This window comes from Delphinus delphis, chromosome 8, assembly GCF_949987515.2.
Source record: "Delphinus delphis chromosome 8, mDelDel1.2, whole genome shotgun sequence".
Taxonomy (NCBI): domain Eukaryota; kingdom Metazoa; phylum Chordata; class Mammalia; order Artiodactyla; family Delphinidae; genus Delphinus; species Delphinus delphis.
Window position 1 is genome coordinate 80,796,915 of NC_082690.1, and position 19,446 is coordinate 80,816,360.

General features: G+C 34.9%; 1 protein-coding gene across 1 annotated transcript in view; it reads right to left on the reverse strand.

Moving 5' to 3' along the window:
- Positions 1-1,202: 1,202 nt before the first annotated feature.
- The window catches only part of KIF18A (kinesin family member 18A), a 78,964-nt gene continuing 60,720 nt past the window's right edge, over positions 1,203-19,446 (reverse strand). The window contains exons 14-17 of the mRNA XM_060017362.1: positions 10,346-10,784; positions 9,495-9,602; positions 3,825-3,934; positions 1,203-1,314 (exon numbers count right to left, since the gene is read on the reverse strand). Coding sequence (XP_059873345.1) covers positions 1,232-1,314; positions 3,825-3,934; positions 9,495-9,602; positions 10,346-10,784 — 740 coding nt within the window. The 3' untranslated portion in view covers positions 1,203-1,231. The remainder of the gene's footprint in view (positions 1,315-3,824; positions 3,935-9,494; positions 9,603-10,345; positions 10,785-19,446) is intronic.

A 19,446-nucleotide genomic window follows, 5' to 3' on the forward strand; every position in this document is an offset into this window, starting at 1 on the left:
GTAGGGTCACAATCCTGCTAGCTAGCCATTCATCAGTATGTGGTAAAAAGATTTCTTTTGAAACATATAATTACCTAAAATAGATGGAAAGGAATAATAGAGACGCTAATGTAGCTGATAAATAGGTGATACAACCAAAGGCCTAATGACAAAGGGAAAACAAAAATTGTCTATGGTTGTTCTCCCTACATCAGATCCTAGGTATACTTTCATGAATACGGAATTACGAGTGTCACAGTTGGAAGGAACTTCAAAGATCATTATTCCATCTCATACTTTCTCAACTAGATTTTGATTTGAAAAACATGACTAATAACAGAAAGGTCTAAAATTTGCAGCTGGTTGTTAAATGGTTGTTTGCTTTGATGGGACAGGTCCTAGGCCATATGAAATTAGAAGTTCATTTAACCAAATACTTGTTGTTTTCAGAAGATAAACAAGGCAAACAAAGCAGGTGAACAAGGACATAAGATTAAGCTGCAGCTTCATGTACTTCCTATAGCAGAGAAAATGATTAAAACATCTTCTCATTATCATTAAGGAACCTATGGGTTATTTTCAGGTTTGGTTCTAGTGCCACATATCTTGAGCTAATCTGAAATACAAATATACAAAAGTAACATTTTATAAAAAATAATAGTTTAAGGTGTGTAAGGGGTAGTCACGAGACAGAAAAGCAAGCACTATAAAATCTACATCTTTAATGTATCTAGTAGTGAGAAACAATATTAGTATTTTATTCATGAAGACTACTTAAATAATATTTACAACAACTTTATGGGCACATATATGTACATTTGTACATCAAAGTATTTTTGGAAAGAAAAGACCAAATAAATCCTGGGTCATAATTTTATCACTCCTAAATTTTCCTTATTTTTAAAAAACAGTAAAGATAATTTAAGCCTACTATTTTCTAAAATGTCCTAATCAACTTGTTGTAGCATAGTAAAACTGAGTTGCTACCATACTGACTTAGGTATTTTAAAGGGCAGCAAATATTTTAGAAACTTAAAACACACGTTTTCTGTTGAAATTTTACATTTGCTTAGAATACAAAAGCACAAAACAGAAGGAATTTCGTTTTCTGCTTGCTGAAGGTATTTGGGTAAACCTAGCTTTTAAGATGGTCTTCTTTCAAAGATTTTTAAGAAGTTTCTGAAAGGGTACTGGCAACAAACCCTTTTAAAAGCTGACTTGTCAATTTCATTTCCCTTGATTTTGAAGAGACTTATCTTAGATTTCCTTTTGAAATATTTCTTCCAAATTTTCTAACCATGCTTGGCTTTACTTTATGGATGTTTCTTTTATATTCTAGAGAAGAAATAAAAAGATACATAAATATGGTAAAAGTATCATTCAAAAAGAATTTTCACCATTCGTTAAACTTCACAGCTGTTAATTAACCTGATTTAAAACAGAACACCAACAAAGAAAGATTAATACCCTTGGTTTGAAAGTAGAAATTCATTTCTCCACATTGTAAACTGAAGTTTTAGTGCACGTGTACGTACACCCCTTCCCCTGCCCCAAAGCTATCAAGTGAAGTCAGTGAATAAACTACCACATTTACTTCTGTTCTTGAACTAAGGAAAGACTACTTCTGTGAACATTGTTCCCTTTCTTTTGTGCATCATCAACTTTTGTTTTTCATTCTTTGGATTATTTCACAAGGACTTTCAAACTTCCATATTTTTCCAATTTAGAAGTATCATTTGAGTCCAGTACTTCTTTTTTTTTTTTTTTTTTTTTTTTGCGGTACGCGGGCCTCTCACTGTTGTGGCCTCTCCCGTTGCGGAGCACAGGCTCTGGACGCGCAGTCTCAGCGGCCATGGCTCACGGGCCCTGCCGCTCCGCGGCATGCGGGATCCTCCCGGACCAGGGCACGAACCCGTGTACCCTGCATCGGCAGGCGGACTCTCAACCACTGCGCCACCAGGGAAGCCCTTGAGTCCAGTACTTCTTAATGTGCTGATCCTGATCCCATAGCTCTTTTTTCCTTTCACGGCTACCTCTAAAATGTGTTCCATCTATCTATGTCCACTCTTCTGGTTCTTCTTCAGTGTTCACAATGATTCTCTACTCAACGAAGTGTTGTTACAAAAGGGGGCCACTGACTTCTTTATGGGTCTGTCTAATCTCTCATCCATTTTCTTGATCACATTAGGTTTTAGTTTTAGGGGCACATATTCTCTTGACACTATTTCTTATTTCTCTAAATGCTCAGTAAACAGAGTTTCCTTCTTTCCCACTGATGTTCCTTTTTTTTTTCTTTTTAATTTGTACACTGTTAGTTGGAGTCAGCTGAATACATTCTAAGGAAGGCAGCCCCAGTTCTCTTTTACTTTTCTAGTAATTCCTGATGTGTATTTGGCCATTTTCACTTGGATATCCTAATGTACATAAACCATTATCTTCCCTTAAACTAATACCTTTTTCTAAGTGCTCCATTATCCTTAACAAGACAAAATCTTTCCTCTTTGGCAAGTACTGTAGTTTAGTATTCTCTCCCACTGTTTTCTCTATAGATTATTCATCTCTCTTTACATATAAGATATTTGATGCATTTTATACTATTCTTAGAAAATAAGCATATTAGGAAACCTAAGTCTCCATTATTTGAGAATTATCATAAATTTATTATTTGGTTGCAGGATTATGACTTCCTGGAGAACTTTTTCAGAAGACCAGTGGGACAGTACATATCTACAACAACTGCATATACACAATGTTAAACATTATTAAATATGGCATGTTGAACCAAATAATCATAGTAAATTCTTCTTTTCAGGACTTCATTGTTTGATTTTTAAATCTGCACGAAAGACATTTCCACTGAGCTTAAGGTAAACAACTGCCACTGGGCACCACAAGAAGTAAGGATTTATCAATGCAGCTTGGCAAAGCTATTGAGAAATTTTATATTACTCTAATGAAAAAGCATTGACAGAAAAAAATTAATAATAGTTTTCATGTTATTCTTAGACATACTCGTTATCTCATGAAACCGCTTTAAATTCCAAGTGCTATAATTATAAGTTCCTTTAGAGAAGAACCAAACTGGGTCTTAATGATCTTTATATTCATCACAGAACCTAGCACATAGTGACTGCATAGTAAATAAATACTTCCTGATTGAAGTCTTAGGAACTACAGTGTCAGAGAAACATAGGTCTGGACACAAAGGCCTAGAAATTGGTGGGTGCTATATACCTCTAGTTTCACTGAAGATGTTTCCTTACCATGGACTCATGTCACCTCCATATGCAATTGAGAGGATGTAATCACCACCATCAGCATTTTTTTTCAACTTGCTAATTGGAGTTAAAATATGATTGTAACTAGGTATAGACTGGAACCTCACAATAATTGCACAAATGAATCAGAGGCCAAATTATTAAAAATAAGAGGCTAAGAGAAAAATTTCAAGTGGATATAGTTTATCTGTAAAATATAGTTAATCACTAACCTATTAAATAACATAGTTAATTATTTCAATTATTAGTTAAATTATTTACACACTCTTCTGCAATACGAGGCAGTATGGATAACAAAAAGGGTACAGAATATAGAGTTAGGAGATCCAGTTCTGGGTTCTGGCTCCATCATGAAATACCTCTGTGATCTTGGGTGAGCATGTTTTTTATTTTGTATCTTAAGTTTTCTTATCTGTAACAGGGATAACCACACTCACCATGTACAATAATAAAGGTGATGAGTACATAAAAGGAGACTCTCATGAAAACACTGTAAAAATATGTAAAGTACTATACATATGTTAGTTAATCATGTTATTAAATATCAAAATAAGAGCTGAAACATACCCATTGTTGGTCTGTTTTCTTGGAAGTGCTTATCACTTGAATTATCTTGGTGAACACGCTTGGCAGATCCAGAATTTACCTCAGCACTTAGTGAGGTATTTGATGTAGAGCTTCAAGGGAAAATTTTTATTTTAGTAAAGTCTTTTTTTATATCTCTAAATTCAAATACATATTCTACATTCAATAATGATTAAAGAAAACGTGAAATACTAAAATATTAAGTTGTAAAATCCCATAGAAGTAATTGGAGATACTAAATAAATTTTTGGCCCATAGGGAAGTTTAGCAGTGTGTGATTTTAATGACGTCCAAATTGGAGATTATGAGTAGAGGTGTATGTCACAATTCTTTAACAGAGCATTTCAGGGTGCTGTGCTGGACTGCATGCAAGCACTGTTATTCAAAGTGTAGAGATAAGGAGCACACTGCAAGAGGTGAAAAACTAATCTCAGATTACCAAACCCCTAATCTGGGGAATATGAACAGGTGAGATTGTTTGCAAACCTTGTTTTTAAATCAAAGCATGGTAATAGAATGAGAATCTCTCTCTGATTATTGCAATTATAGAAAGTGAAATGAAAAGAATGACCTATTTTCATTTGTTTTGTCTTCAAAAATTTATATCACTCTCATGTTATTAATGGGTCAAATTTCTAACTCAATTTGAGTTGACATATTACAAAACACCTATTGTGGCCTCATGTCGCAGGATATACAAGTGAGTAAGGCACAAACAACCCATGTCCTGAAAACTTACATAATAGATATATGGTGGGATGGGGGAAAAATAGGACAAATACACAAAATAATACAAGGCAGAACAAAAAACAGCACCACAGGTTTTCAAACTACAAGAAGCCACAGGTTCCTGAGTTCAGAAGAAGAATGAAAAATGGAAGATTTTGTGGATGAGATGAGATTGATCTGGGTCCTGAAAAATAGCAATCCAACCCTTCCCAGTCCTACAGAGGATCAAGTTTTAGCAGGCAGGATTGGAGGTCAAAGTGGGAGATGAACATCCCTTTCCACACTGATTCAAATAAGCTAATTTTAGGAAATTTCTGGCTAGTCAAGATATTATATACCACTTTACAAGTTATTAATTTACAAGATATTAATTTGCTTGTCAGTTGGATTAACAATTGGAGGCTTCCCTTTATGGCAACAACTTGTTCTGGTAATCCTAAACCTGTGGTAAAGTGATGTGGGTTTATGTTTGTGGAACAGGAGAATATGGGTTATATGCTCAATGAAACTAGTCAGAAATGGCAATTTAATATGTTAGCAAAGAAAAATGGGTATAAGCACAGTGAATGCTGGGAAAAATAAGTCAACCTATGTATCTAAATTTTCTAGAGCCTGTAAGAGAAATGATTATGGTGTTCATAATGATGATTTTGCCAGCTCTGTTCAAGAATGCAAATATCTTCCCAAAATGGTTACAGAGAAGTACTTGTGTTATGAAAGTAAATAAATTCAGTTGTAGAAATTTTCTATTCACAAATGGTGCCAAATAAACTAAGTTACTATAAATCTATTTTGGATACTAAAACATACAGTTTTGATTATATATATATATATATCAGCTGTCTAAGGCAAAAATTCTTTTTGGGTCATTTGGTGATTTTATGTCTTCAAGTGTAAAGATCAATGTCACTGGTTACTTTCGATGAGGGTTGTTTTCCCTGCAATATATCTTAAGGTTTTCTTTATTATTTTATGGTATGATTCTTCACTTTGGTTAGTTCTAAGACCTTGTTTTCACTCATAGATTGTTTTTATTTGAAAATCAGGGTTTTGAATAAATCTATTTGAATAAAACTCACATTTCTAGGAATGAAATCAAAGCCTAATCAAATAAGTTATGTATTTATATATAAGTAAAACACACTCAAACATTTTTAGGATTTAGGTAACATAGTCAACTAATAAAATATTTAACATTTGTTATAAATTTGTTAGATTTATATTAGATCACAAAATAAAAAGACCTAAAATTGGTATGGGTACAAATTCAAATTATTTTAAAGACTGTTTTGAGAAGAAACCTACAGAATCTTCTAGTTGTAGGCCAAATGTATTTCCATAACTATTAATAAAAGTTAAGATTAGTCTTTTGTTCCCTTACATAGGTATAATATTTTTGCTTGATAAACATAATGCATCTCATATTCTTTCAGTGGAGATAATTTCTAGTTGGAATCATAGACATTTTTCAAAATAAACCAAAGATGTATGTAGGTGTGAGACCACTTTTGAGTGCCAAGAAAGACTGTGGAACAAACAAAAAACCAACCAACCAACCAGACACAAAACAAACAAAACCCCAAACTAATAAATACAATTTATAAGAAAAAATTTACATATATATTTGTGTATTTGGTAAATTGATACATTTAGTTAAAATAGTCTGTTACAGTGATTATATAAATTGAAATGATTACACATCTGATATTCTCAATTTCAGTAGTTACTAAAAAATTCAGTCTGGTAGTTTTCTGGAATATCCAGTGCTTCTAGATGTTATTATTTTTTTCTTTTGAGAGAAAAACTGATAAAAAATAAAAAAGTAATTATATACATGGAGCTGTTCCTCATTTTTAAAAACCATAACAAAATATACACACACCTAAATATGTACATAAAGCTGTTAAGTGGAAAATACCAGAGTCCATTACTCTCAAGCTCATGTAGATTTAATTCGGGGAAAGGAAGATTCTTTTAAAAAGTAATTATGTACATTTCTAGCATTAATCTCTTTTAACCTTAGTTAATGGCAGGATCTAATTATTGGTACCAGAGGGAATGTAACAGAGCAATTAATAGGCTATGAGAAATCTTACTTTCTTTAGTTGTCCTTTAATTTTATTTCGGAAGCCCTTTAACTCATCTAAACCCACTCCAAATACACAATTTACATACCAGGACATTTCTTGAAAAATCATTTGGTTTTGATAATGACTCTGTTTACATTTAAAAGTTATTCTTAGCTATAAACTTTTGCTACATCTTAGTTACAACAGCAGAGCATGCTACCAGTGAAGAACAAGGAAAGTTCCCAGCATTAATTAAAGAAAAGAATAACATGACTCACACAATGAAAATTAGTGACAAGATGGGTAAAACAGACGATGGTGGTTAGCTAGGCTAAGTGACTGATTCCCATATATGACTAATTGCACAATTCAAATTTGTGACACAGCAAAATACAAAATTGTAAATGTCATGGATAGTCAGAGACATTCAGGAAAAATCAATCCATGAATTTTAAACATAAACATTTCAAGACTCCACTGGTACTTTGGACAGATGCTAAATGCAACTATGAGATGATACTCTATGTGGCACAAATAAATAGGCTGTTTGTAAATTTGTTAGCACTAGCCCGGATGATAACACGTCCATGGTGGAATATAGGAAACTTAAAAAATAGTTATCTTAAGATTGTATGCTCTTCTCTCCATAATCACATGTTAAAGAAAAAGAGGTAAAGCAAGTCAGATCCATTTTACAATTTAACCATTCACTGTATCTTGTCATTGCATTCTATGCTACAGGATATAAAGACTATATAATGGGCTTCATGTCATATAACTCAATATATTTAAGACTTTTTTCCTTGTCTTTAATTTTTAGCTGTTTTACTGCTATGTACCTAGGTATGTTTCTCTTTGTATTAATGTTGCTTGCAGTTTGCATTGCTTCTCAAACCTGTGATTTGCCAACTTTGGTCAGTTTTGGAAAATTATTAGCCAGCATCTTCTCAAATACTGTTTTTTCCCATTCTTTTTCTCACTTCTTTCTGGGACTCAAAATACACATATGCTAGACCTTTTTAATTGTGTCCCATATGTCTCTTTTTGCTCTTCTCTATATTTTTATCTTTTTATACTTTTGCAATTGGTTTGAATATTTTTCTATTAACCTATCTTACAGTTCACTAAACTTTCTTCTGCCATGCCTAATCTGTTAAATTGATTTGAGTTTGCAATTTCAGTATATTCTATTTTTCAGTTCTAGAATATCCATTTGATTCATTTTAATAGAATCCAGTTCTCTGGGAAATTATCATCTATTTTATTGAACTTAATCACAATTAAATTTTTAAAGTCCCTATCTGATAATCTCAATATCTGTATCACTGCTTCTCTAATTTGTTTTTTTCTCTTGATTTTCAGTCATTTCATCCTGTCCCCCGGCATTCTTGGTAACTTTTGCTTAAGTGCTTAACACTGCATATGAAAAACTGTAGAGGCTGGAGGTGGTATATTCTTCAGAGATGATTTAATTTTCTTCTGGCAAGTAGGCAAAATAGAGCTAGATCACCTTGATCCAAAATGGGATTGAACTGGTCAAAGGTCTGTTTCAGGCTTTCAAGAACCAGTCTATTTCCAGTTTGCCCCACTCCTACCTAAAGCATAGGCCTTCAAAGATTTCAAATAAAACCCTGGGCGTTTAACAGGGCCTTTTCTCCATGATGATCCCTAAACAACAATTTTTGTGTCCTGGTCCCATGAGAAGGTCAAAACTCTGCTTATTACTTTAGCCTCTTGGCAGCCACTTTTAGCTGGTTTTGTGGCCTCTTATTACACAGAGTTTAGAAATTGGCCAAGACCTTGAGGGCAAAAGCTACACAGATTTTGTTTCCCTAGCTCAGTGAGATGTTGATAGCTATAGGCTTCCATTTTTGGCTTGACCTCTATATTTGATGCCATGAACTGGCAAATGCTAAATGGAAAAAAAGAGGCAGAGAAGGTCTCGTTCTCCACAACTTGTTTTCCTTTCCTCTGGGATCTTAGACCCTCAAGTCCTGGCTGTGTTGGTTGTTCCCGAGTGCCTTCAAGCAGCTGTTAGTTGAATTTTATCAGTTTTTATAATTGTTCCTGATGGAAAACTTGGTCTGATACAAGCTACAATGTCATAGCCAGAAACAGAAGTCTATTCACTCATCACATTTTAGTCATACATCAAAATCCATTAAAATAATATAATTTTAGGACTGAAGAAATTCAGTAATGTCTGGAGGGAGAAATACCAAATGAGTAAAAATTGTCAACAGAAGAAAACTTAAATGACCTTTCTGAAGGCCAGAAGACTTTTAAATTTATTTTTAATAATGTGAAATATGGAATACTTTATACAAATATCAAGTGAAATATTTGGGCTTTATCAAGATCTCCCTTTGATAATATAAAACTAGTGCTGGGACTTCCCTGGTGACACAGTGGTTAAGAATCCACCTGCCAACGCAGGGGACACAGGTTTGAGCCCTGGTCCGGGAAGATCCCACATGCCACGGAGCAACTAAGCCCATGCACCACAACTACTGAGCCTGCGCTCTAGAGCCCGTGCGCCACGACTACTGAGCCCGTGCGCCACAACTGCTGAAGCCTAGACCCCATGCTCCGCAGCAAGAGAAGCCACTGCAATGAGAAGCCCGTGCACCACAAAGAAGAGCAGCATAAGCCCGCGCACAGTAACAAAGACCCAGTGCAGCCAAAAATAAATAAATAAATAAAACTAGTGCTGCATTCAGAGCGGTTTACTATATGTATGCTTAAATGTGAATTGACAGTCTAATTACAAGAAATAAAAAGAGCTGTAGGAAACAAAGTATAAAGATGATCTTACATGTGTATAAAGCCTGAACCAGTTTATGTTTAAATGTACCTTGTTAGTTTCCGTTTCCTTTTGGCAGCAGCAGTCATTGCCATGTAGGATGGTACTATGCTTGGTATAGGCAGAGAATGTTTAGTTGAGAATGAAGAAGGGGCAAGCCTGTATATTAAATAATGAAAAATAAAAAGTAATTTTGATTTGTACTATGGAGAAAAAAGGGGGCATACACTTCCATAATTAGAACATCATTTTGTCTTAATACATAAAGGAAAACATTATTCAATACTATAAACTTCCCTTGATTGCCTGGGCTTTTCTTTTCTCTTTTTTAAACCATAGATAGATTTCTGCATTCCCACAGCATAGAAAGGTGAAGGTATCATTCTTCCCATATTTAGATTAATTGTGAACATACATATTAAGTGAGAAGGATATGTTTTTGCTTGGATGACATGCAGTCAACCATACCTTAGACTTACGACTATTTCAGAGTGAGCTGAGGTTTGCTAAACATCAATAGAAACTGTGGTATTTCCTTTAGTGAAGATATTAATGAATAATAATAAACAATTGGTAATCATCCACTGATGGCTTGTAACATCTTAACTTTGGAGTATGAAGAACAAACTAAATATATCTTAAGGTCTCCTCTAGCCTAACAAGGGTCAATCAACTTAAGTTTTAAAATTAAAGACTTCACAATATTGTGTTAGTGGATTAATATTTAGAGAGAAAGACAATTAAGATTTAATGAAGGTAAAAACACTGACTTTTTGTAATCAAGATAGCATACTTCATCTGTGAAACAGATCTTAAATATACCTACAGAGGAAAAAGAAAGCTAATAGTTTAAAGGCTATGTAAATAAAACAAAAGAAGAATTGGCAAATAGTCCTGTGTACCTTTGTAAAATGTTATTGTTTGGTAGTGATTCTTGTTCAGGTAATTTACTTTTCAAGCTCTTGGTGTCTTCACATATAACAAATGTAGACTCCAAATCCTCCTGGCCATATTCTTTTCTCTTGCTGAGAGGGATATCTACTTCACACATTTTCAGAGAATTATCACTGTTTGTATTTGAGTTGATGGCCTGAAAACTGGTAGTATGTGATGATGATTTTAATAAGGTCACTGCAGATGGATATTGAGAAGTTTTTCTACAGTCTTCTGGAGTATACACAATGGGTTGAAGTTCTTTGCTGAGGGAATCATTGAGCTGCATATTTTCAGACAGTGTAGATTTTTGGGGATGTTTTGCTTTCAAGGGAGAAGGCATTAATTTTCTTCGGGTTCTTTTTTGTGGAGGAATTTTAAGCAGATTAGATTCACTCGGAGATGTGCCTGTTCAACAAAATTAAAAAGAAGTTCAATAATGTTGCCTAAATAGTTTTCCAATAACCTTACCAGTTAAGAGAAGGAAAAAAAAGACCCCCAGTAATAAGTATATTTTCTGCCAAATTGATAAAAATTTAAAAGAAAATAAATAAGTTGGAAAGAAAAAAGTTATTGCTAATAACGTTAAAGTTAATAAACTCATTATAAAGAAATTCTACAACAGAAAATAGATACGAAGTAGCTAATATCAATATTATAGATACAGCTATCTTGAGATATTGGGCAATTATGAAAATAAACTGCATCCAGTAAATGTATACATTTCTCTAAGGATCTGTACCTGACCCTCTTATTCTATACTCTTATTTCTTTTCTTTTTCTTTGTTTAATTGAAGTATAGTTGGTTTACAACATTGTTAGTTTCTGGTGTACAGCAAATTGATTCAGTTTTATATATATATTCTTTTTTGGATTCTTTTCCATTATAGTTTATTATAAGACATTGAATATAGTTAACTGTGCTATACAGTAGGACCTTGTTGTTCACCTATTTTACATACAGTAGTTTTTAATCTGCTAATCTCAAACTCCTAATTTATCCCTACCCCTCCTTTCCCCTTTGGTAACCATAAATGTGTTTCTTATGTCTGGGAGTCTTTCTGTTTTGTAAATAAGTTTATTTGTATCTTTTTTCTTATATTCCACATTTAAGTGGTATCATATGATATTTGTCTTTCTCTGACTTACTTCACTTAGTATGATAATCTCTAAGTCCATCCATGTTGCTGCAAATGGCATTATCTCATTCTTTTTTTATGGCTATACACTCTATTTCTAATTATCCTCTTGCCACTACCTTCTCAGTCACGTGGGTCCCATATAACTAGATTTTTACTTTTTCCTTGCATTTCCCAATCTTCACCAATCCTGCCTCTTTTACACTTACAGTTAAAACATAATTCTGATCATGTCATTCCCCTGATTAAAGATGTTTAGTAATCTTTAAACAGAAACATAATGCCCAGAGATTTTTAGTAGGGGAATTCTTGTTCCTTGCTCCAAAATTAAGAGACAAATTGTTTTGTTTGAACTTAAGTGTGAACTCCCACAATACTAGACATGCTTAAATATTTAAGTACATAAAGACTTCTCACTTTCTTTTAGTGTACAAAATAATGACTTGATTACATATATAACAATAATCTTGATCAGCTCCAGTGTACTTATGTTGCATTTTTTAATTAATATATATTTTTTTCTGCTTTGCCTATTTCATTCTGGTAAACTTCATGGTGCCTGACACAAAGTAACTCTGCTTGGAGTGTGCTGTCCAGGGAAGAAACTGTAATGTGTATTTCTCACCATGTTTTCAAATCAGGCAGTAAAATTCCCAATTGATGTTATATTTGCTTTACAATATAATAATAACTTAAGTAACACTGAAAGCTGAATAAAATAAGTGCTGTGTATTTCAATAAAGCAATTCAAACTTTCAACCAAGTTAGAAAATACACTTATAACAATCAGCAACAGTACATGCATTATTCTTATTACATTAGTTGACAGTAGACTCTGCTGTGGCTAGGTTGACAATTACCCTCTAGGAAATACAATTTAAAAACAGGAAGAAAAATATGATCCCTGTTCTACTAAGGAATTTTACTTTTCTGAGAACTAGATAAATGAGATCCAGATCTTAAAATAATTTTCCACTCCCTTTAACATGACATTTGTCAAATTTTCCATTACCAGATATTTTTATACTAATGCTGCAGTGTAAAGACAGTAACTTTTCTCCACTGTGCTGCTACCACCAATTTGGTGGCTATTAATAGCTGGAAGATTAACTTCTTTTCCCAGGAGAAGGAGCAGGGGTATGTAGAGGATAGAAAACTATATCGAGGATAGAAAACTGAATTGGGAGTCAGGAGACTTGGATTCTATTTCTGGCTTCACCAACAACTCACTGAGTGACCTTGGGCAACTCACTTAAGCAGTGTGGGCATTAATACCCCCTAGAAAAAAGGGGATACTATCTTTCTATGTACAGGGATTTTCTAGGATTAGATAATATCTATAAAATACTTAGAGCTCAAGGAAAGGCTCTAGAAATATAGGCTTAAACTGTTAGCATTGTGACGTTCACAGGGTAAGCTGTAATTTACTTTCCAGTATTCCATCAATACCCAGCACATCATTATCACCAAAAGAATATATTTCAAACAATATATTGTTTGAATATATTTCACTTTCAGTTTATCAGATATCCAGTTTATCAAGGCTGATGATAAACTGTAATATAAACCCAAGGTATTGTGAAAGCAAGCACATCTAAGTGTTATTTGAACATGCAGGCGTCGTAACAACATTCTAAAATTTAGAACACAATGGACCATGAAACCTCAAGGGATAAGGATTATCCAGAGTAACTATTTTTCTTGTGCATATCTACGGAGGGATAATCTCTGGAGTGGCAGTGGGCAAATTCCCATGATGGTGGACCATGTTTTCTCCATTGCTTATAAACAGCATGAAAAGTGGGGGGGTGTCTTCCATAACACACCAAAAAAAAAAAATCTACCAGTTCTTTGGGATAATCTAAACATAGATCCAATATCAAATTTTGGTATGATCAGACTAAGTAACAGTTTGCAGTGAAAGCAATAGTAATCTTACAATGACATTATCTTTAGCTATAATTCTTCTCTCCTGATAGGATATGATAACTTGAAGGAGAAACATGAAGATGCGGCCGATAATGGACTCACATACCACTGTTTTACTGGACCTGAAAGGAGAGATGCTACAGACACACAGCATGTACAAAATACAAATCCAGGGGGTTCTTTTCTTTCTATCCTCTCAGTTATTAAGTACAGATAAAATAAAAAGAGAGCAGAAAATAGATGGTCAATTCAGGACTACTTAGGCTGACTAGTTGCTAAGAAAGGTTCAGAAGATAATCAGAGCAAAATAAGATTTAAAGGCTTAAATAAAAATTAGACAGTCAATTCACTGTAACTGTAAGGGGATAATGATTCCATTTATTCCTGAAGACTAAAAGAGCACGATAAACAACATGAGATTTCATTTTGAATACGATATTCAGAATATATAAATACAGCTATATAATAAATAGTCATTCCCCTTTAGTTAGGCAAGAATACTTGAAGTGGGTATGGCAAACTGGAGGGTGCTGGATTAGAGGCTACAACAACCACTGGATATGCTAGGTCTATGTCTATAAAAGAGATCTGCTGTACTTTTCCATTAGAGGATGTGCAGTAACTTTCCAGAAAAGCAGGCTTGGGGAGTCTGTAGTTTCCTGTGATTCAGCCTGGGAAAATACTATCTAACAAGATTCTGTAATTCTTTGGCCTACAGAGTGGAAATGACAAAGAAGGAACCTGGAGGAAGATTATAATTCCTTTAAAAAGGGCCCATAAAACGAGAAAAGGAATCATGTAGTTAAGGACTTTCAGAACAAGGGACTCTAATAGGTAATGGTAGTCAATGAAATACCTCAGCAATAGAGGTGCCACACAGGAGGTGACAGGACATTAAAAATGCATCGTTATAAGGTAGGCTCTTATAAAGTAGGATGGAAAAGACTGGCAGCTGCTTGGGAGGACAGCAAGTCTTCTCTCCAGGGTCTCTCCATCTAAAGAACCAGCCTACTACATCATATACTAAGGATAGAAGGTAGCAGGTATCCTATGTTCCGAAAAATTTTGTTATTTCTAGACCATGTCTTGGAACTTTAATTCTCCAGCACAGTGTAGGTGTACTGCATTTCTATTGCTCTGAAATGGTTATGATCCATGGTTATGTGAATATGACTTGTTGAAATTCATGTCCAAATTATAACAATAACCATAACGTCGAGACCTTTAAAAGAAGTTACTACTATTATTTTCAATACGGTATCAACGTTTATTTGATTAATGAAAAAAAAGGCTGTAGTCAGCTATGGAACAAGAAAAACAACCTAAGAGGACTGCATGTGCATAAAAAGATTCACTGTTTGTTCATTCATCTAGTATTAAGCACTGCCATGTTCCAGACCTTTTCTAGGTATTGAGAATATAGCAGAAAACAGAACAGTTAAGAATTTACATTTCTGAGGGGAGAAGGCAGAAAAATAAATTATCTTAATACGTTAATAATGATATATGAGCTGTAAAGACAGTAAGACAGAAAAGTGGAGTAGAGGGTGATGGGAGATAGGAGGGGTGTGGTTTATGATGGCCAGGGAAGGTGATTCTAAGAATGGGATATGTGATCTGAGACTTGAATGGCTATGAAGGAGGCAGGCCTACAAAGATCTGGGGAAAGAGGCAGAGGAAACAGGAAGCGCAAGACCCAGTGGCAACAATAAATTTGTTGAGCTCAAGGAAACGAGAGAAGGCTAGTGTGACTGAAGTGTAGTGAGTTAGAGGGAGAGAAGAAATGAGAAGCTAGAGATATTGAAAGAGGCTAGCCTGTGTTAGGATATATGGATAAGGGCTTGGATTTATTCCAAGTGCAAAGGGATATCTGTGGAGGATTCTAAGCATGGTTATGATGTGATCTGATTTACATTTTTAAAAAAGATTGCTTTGCTTACTGTGTGGAGAAAATATGAATGGGTAAGAGAGGAAACAAGGAACAAGAACAGTAACAAGACTATTGCTATAGCTCAGGCAAGAAGTAACAAGAGCTTGGGCTCGAGTGGTAGTAGTAGTGATAGATGTGGGAAGGGTGTGGTAATCAAATAATCAGATAAAAATTATATAAAATAAATCCAGAATGTATGTAATAACATACATAGGTGTGATGAGGTATCTGACAATCAGGAACAAAGATAAGGAGTTCACACAAAGGAGTAGTATATATTAATTTTATACCATTTTACAGAAATTGACAACATTCCATAAAACCATGAACCATTTGACATGCACAATTACAGAGAAGTTCAAAAGGTCCTAAATATCATCCCTCAAATTTGGCATTCTCTTCTTACTGACATTACCTGCTCCCAGCCTCCACTCATCAAGCTTGAAGTCCTGTCCCCTTGAGGAGCTCTGATCCAAGTGAATTCAGGTGTCTTAGAACCTGCCTCCTTCCCTCTCTGGTCTCTTTGGGGTTTGAGGATATGATTTCTTAGTTAGAGATGATGGGTGTTATTATCATGCTGGGGTAGGGAAAAGGAAGGAAGGAGAGTGAGGCTAAGTAGGAAATGGTTCTAGAACAAGGGTGGCAGAAAGAAGAAAATTTATTGAAAATGGATTTTGGCTCCTAGGAAGTTGTACGAAAAGCAATGTGAGGGGAAGATGTAAGTTAATAGAGTGATGGGAAAGGGCATCTACTTTTAGGTCAGGCACTCTACTTTCTCATCTCTAAACACCCTCAAACAACTGAAACATTTATCTTCACTTCCAGACATAGACATACTGCGATTTCAGACACAAGCGCTGACTGCTTCACTCCCAATATCTTGTTAATTATCTTGAACATTCAATTACTTTAAAAGGAGCCAATGCATTTTAAATCCATGTTTAGCGAAGCCTTGAAAATGCAAAATGTGGTCTTGTAGTGAATGCATTAATCAAGTAATATATGATATACACGATATTAGAACCTTTTCTTTTTGGTAGGGGCACAAGATAGAAAGGCACTGAATACTTAAATTGCTCACTAGAAGATCCAGTCCTTGGTTGGCTCCGCCTTAAATGTCTCGCCTTAGAAACACCCTTAGTACAAGAAGAGATATGAAGGTTAACTTTGTAAAAGAAAACCAGTTTTAACCAAGGTGGTAATCTGAGTAGAGGTATGTAGCTCCCCTTCCAGATTCCCTTTAAAATGACCATATAATAGAAATAGGAGAAAACTTGCTCTAATGTTAGTAATAAGAGAAGAGTATTATCTGCACACCAGGACAGTAGAGGACCTTATGAGAAATATTGTGTAGCTAGAACTGGAAAAAAGGAAGGCATAGAGAGAATAACTTATAATTTCCCCACTTCATCCTTCAATGCTATCCTTGGGAGTGAAGTAAAAGGCACTGGAAGAATGTCACTGAAGTTCCTTAAATGAGGAACAGGGATGAGGGAGTAGATAGGGTAGGAGGAGAAAGGGTGAGACAACACTATGAGATACAGTGAAATGACAATATGTGAACGCTAGCAGCAGCACTAAGAGGCCCTAAGATTCAGTCCTGGTCTAGCTGTCTCACCGTAGAAAGGAACACTGAACAGAAAGTGCCCAACCCTGTGGGCCTTGCTCCCAGCACTGGTGGCAAAGAGGCAAAGTTTCTACCTGAGGCTACCTGAGGCTCTGGTTTCTTTTCTACACTCCCTGGGCTGTGAGATCCATGAAAAGGAATGCACTTCCCCCATATCTCTGGACCTTACTATCTACTTGATTATCAGGAAGTTAAGGGCAAAACCATACTACTAATAAGCACAGAGGAAACTCACTGGACCAGTAAAAGGATAATACAGTATAAAGGAGAGGCAGAACTGGCACACAAACTCAGGCCTTCTGATAATCCAGAAGCCACGTTTTACCTACACCAAGCTCCTACCACAGGGAGAATTTAATCAATTAGGATAATGGCTAAATAAAACATGGGATATACATAATTACACGGTTATTTAAAGACATATTTTACAGATTATCTGATGATTTGGGAAAATATCCCATGAAATGAAGCAGTAAAGAAATTTAAATACAGCATGATCCCAATTTTGAAAAAAAACAAACAAAAACCCCATCAAAACCAAATCAAAGCATGTACCTACAGACCCCATGAGCGAAAAGGGGGTGAAAAAGTCACAGAAAACAGAGCAGAAGGAAATATGGCTCATTAGCTGAAAGACCGAACTATGTACACAGAACACAACCAGGGTCACCAGATATTTGAGAGTATGTCTTTCAACATGATAATCAAGACATATGACTACACACAGGAAAAAAAAGTGAGAGGAAATAAATGAGTATATTAGGATAACCATAATTAATATCTTCTGAGAAATGAGACATTATTACATTCATGAAGCAAAACCAAAGTGCTATAAGAAGAAACACTGAATTTTAAGAAAGAGTTCTTAGAAATTTAAAATGAGAGGAAAACAAAATAAAAGTAAAGGTTCTAAGATAAAGTGGAAGACACCTCCTAGAAAGAAGAACAAACAAACCAAAAGAGGTAAATACTAGAAAACAGATAATAGAATTAGAGGATCAATCCAGAAGATCCAACATCAGAATGATAAGTGTTCCAAAGACAGAACAGAAAGAAGGGCAGAAACATATTATGGAGGTTTATGTATGTAAGCACGTGGAAGTGCTTGAATATATATGTGAAAATTTCTCAGAGTGAAAGGATAAAGGTTTCCAGTGCAAAAGGCCCACAAACTGTTTAGCATAATGAACTTAAAAAAGACTAACACCAAGGTATAGCATTGTGACATTTCAGAATACCAAGGATCCCAAAATCTTCCTGGGAGAAAAAGTCCCACACAAAGTATGAAGAATAAAAATGGCATGACAGTTAATGGCAACACTGAAATCTAGAAATCAATGGAGCAATGTCTTCACAGTTCTTAGAAAAATTATTTCCAACTTAGAATTCCATACCTAGTCAATCAGAAAATAAAAATACTGCTGTACATCCAAGGTCTGAAAAAATTTTACTTCCTATGCACCCATTCTCCAGAATTTATTGGAGGACGAACTTCCGTAGAATAAAGGAGAAAACAAGAAAGAGGATGGGAAAAAAAACAAATACTACACACAGAAACCATAAAGCTGTACAAGAAAGAGAATTTATACACTTCGTAGCTCAACAGAGAACGATATTTACTTGATAACACTCTAGAGATTTATTTTTAAAAAGGTGAAAAACTCTTTTGGCAAAAAGGGGGACAGGAGGAAATGTATACACATTGTAAAGGAGTTAAATCCTTTAAAATAAAATGAAATAAAAGTAAGTAGATAACATCTAAAATTGGAAAAATAAAAACAAATAAGAATTAGCAGTATAAATTTTAAATTTAGAAATTAGGAGGAAAAATCAAAAGAAATAGCTAAAAGGTGAATAAGAATTGGGAGTGGGCAGCAATAGGGCAAGGGATACCTACACAAATATTATAGTACTTGTTAGCTTTCTAAATTATGTGCAGGTATTACTTTTATAAAAATATAAACTGAATTTTAAAAGGAGGTGGAGGTGAAGAGGGGGAAAAAAGGAGGGGGCAGGGGGAGAGGGGAGAGACAGACACACACACACACACGCACACACATGCAGAATCTTTTAATGAAAAGAAAAATGGTTAAACTTTGGGGCTATAAAAGGAAAGAGCAGTCCAAAATCACATCTCTTGCTTGTCCTGGGATAGCTTTACCCCAAATCTGTGGACTTTGAGTGGGGTCAAACTAGCCAAAGCTATGAGTCTAAACTGAAACATGCAAGCAGATAACATGAAATGGAATTGGCAATCTAATAGAAGGGCAAAATGAACATTCTAGGCCTAGGGAAGGTGGGAAAGATCTTTTATTTAGCCCCATTCTCCACTGGCTTATCATCTCACTCTCCTACTTATGTCTTCCCTAGCATGCAACAAAAAGAAAGGCAGAACAGTTATCTACCTAGTAATTTAAAGAGGGCCAATAAAAATGTGAATCAATC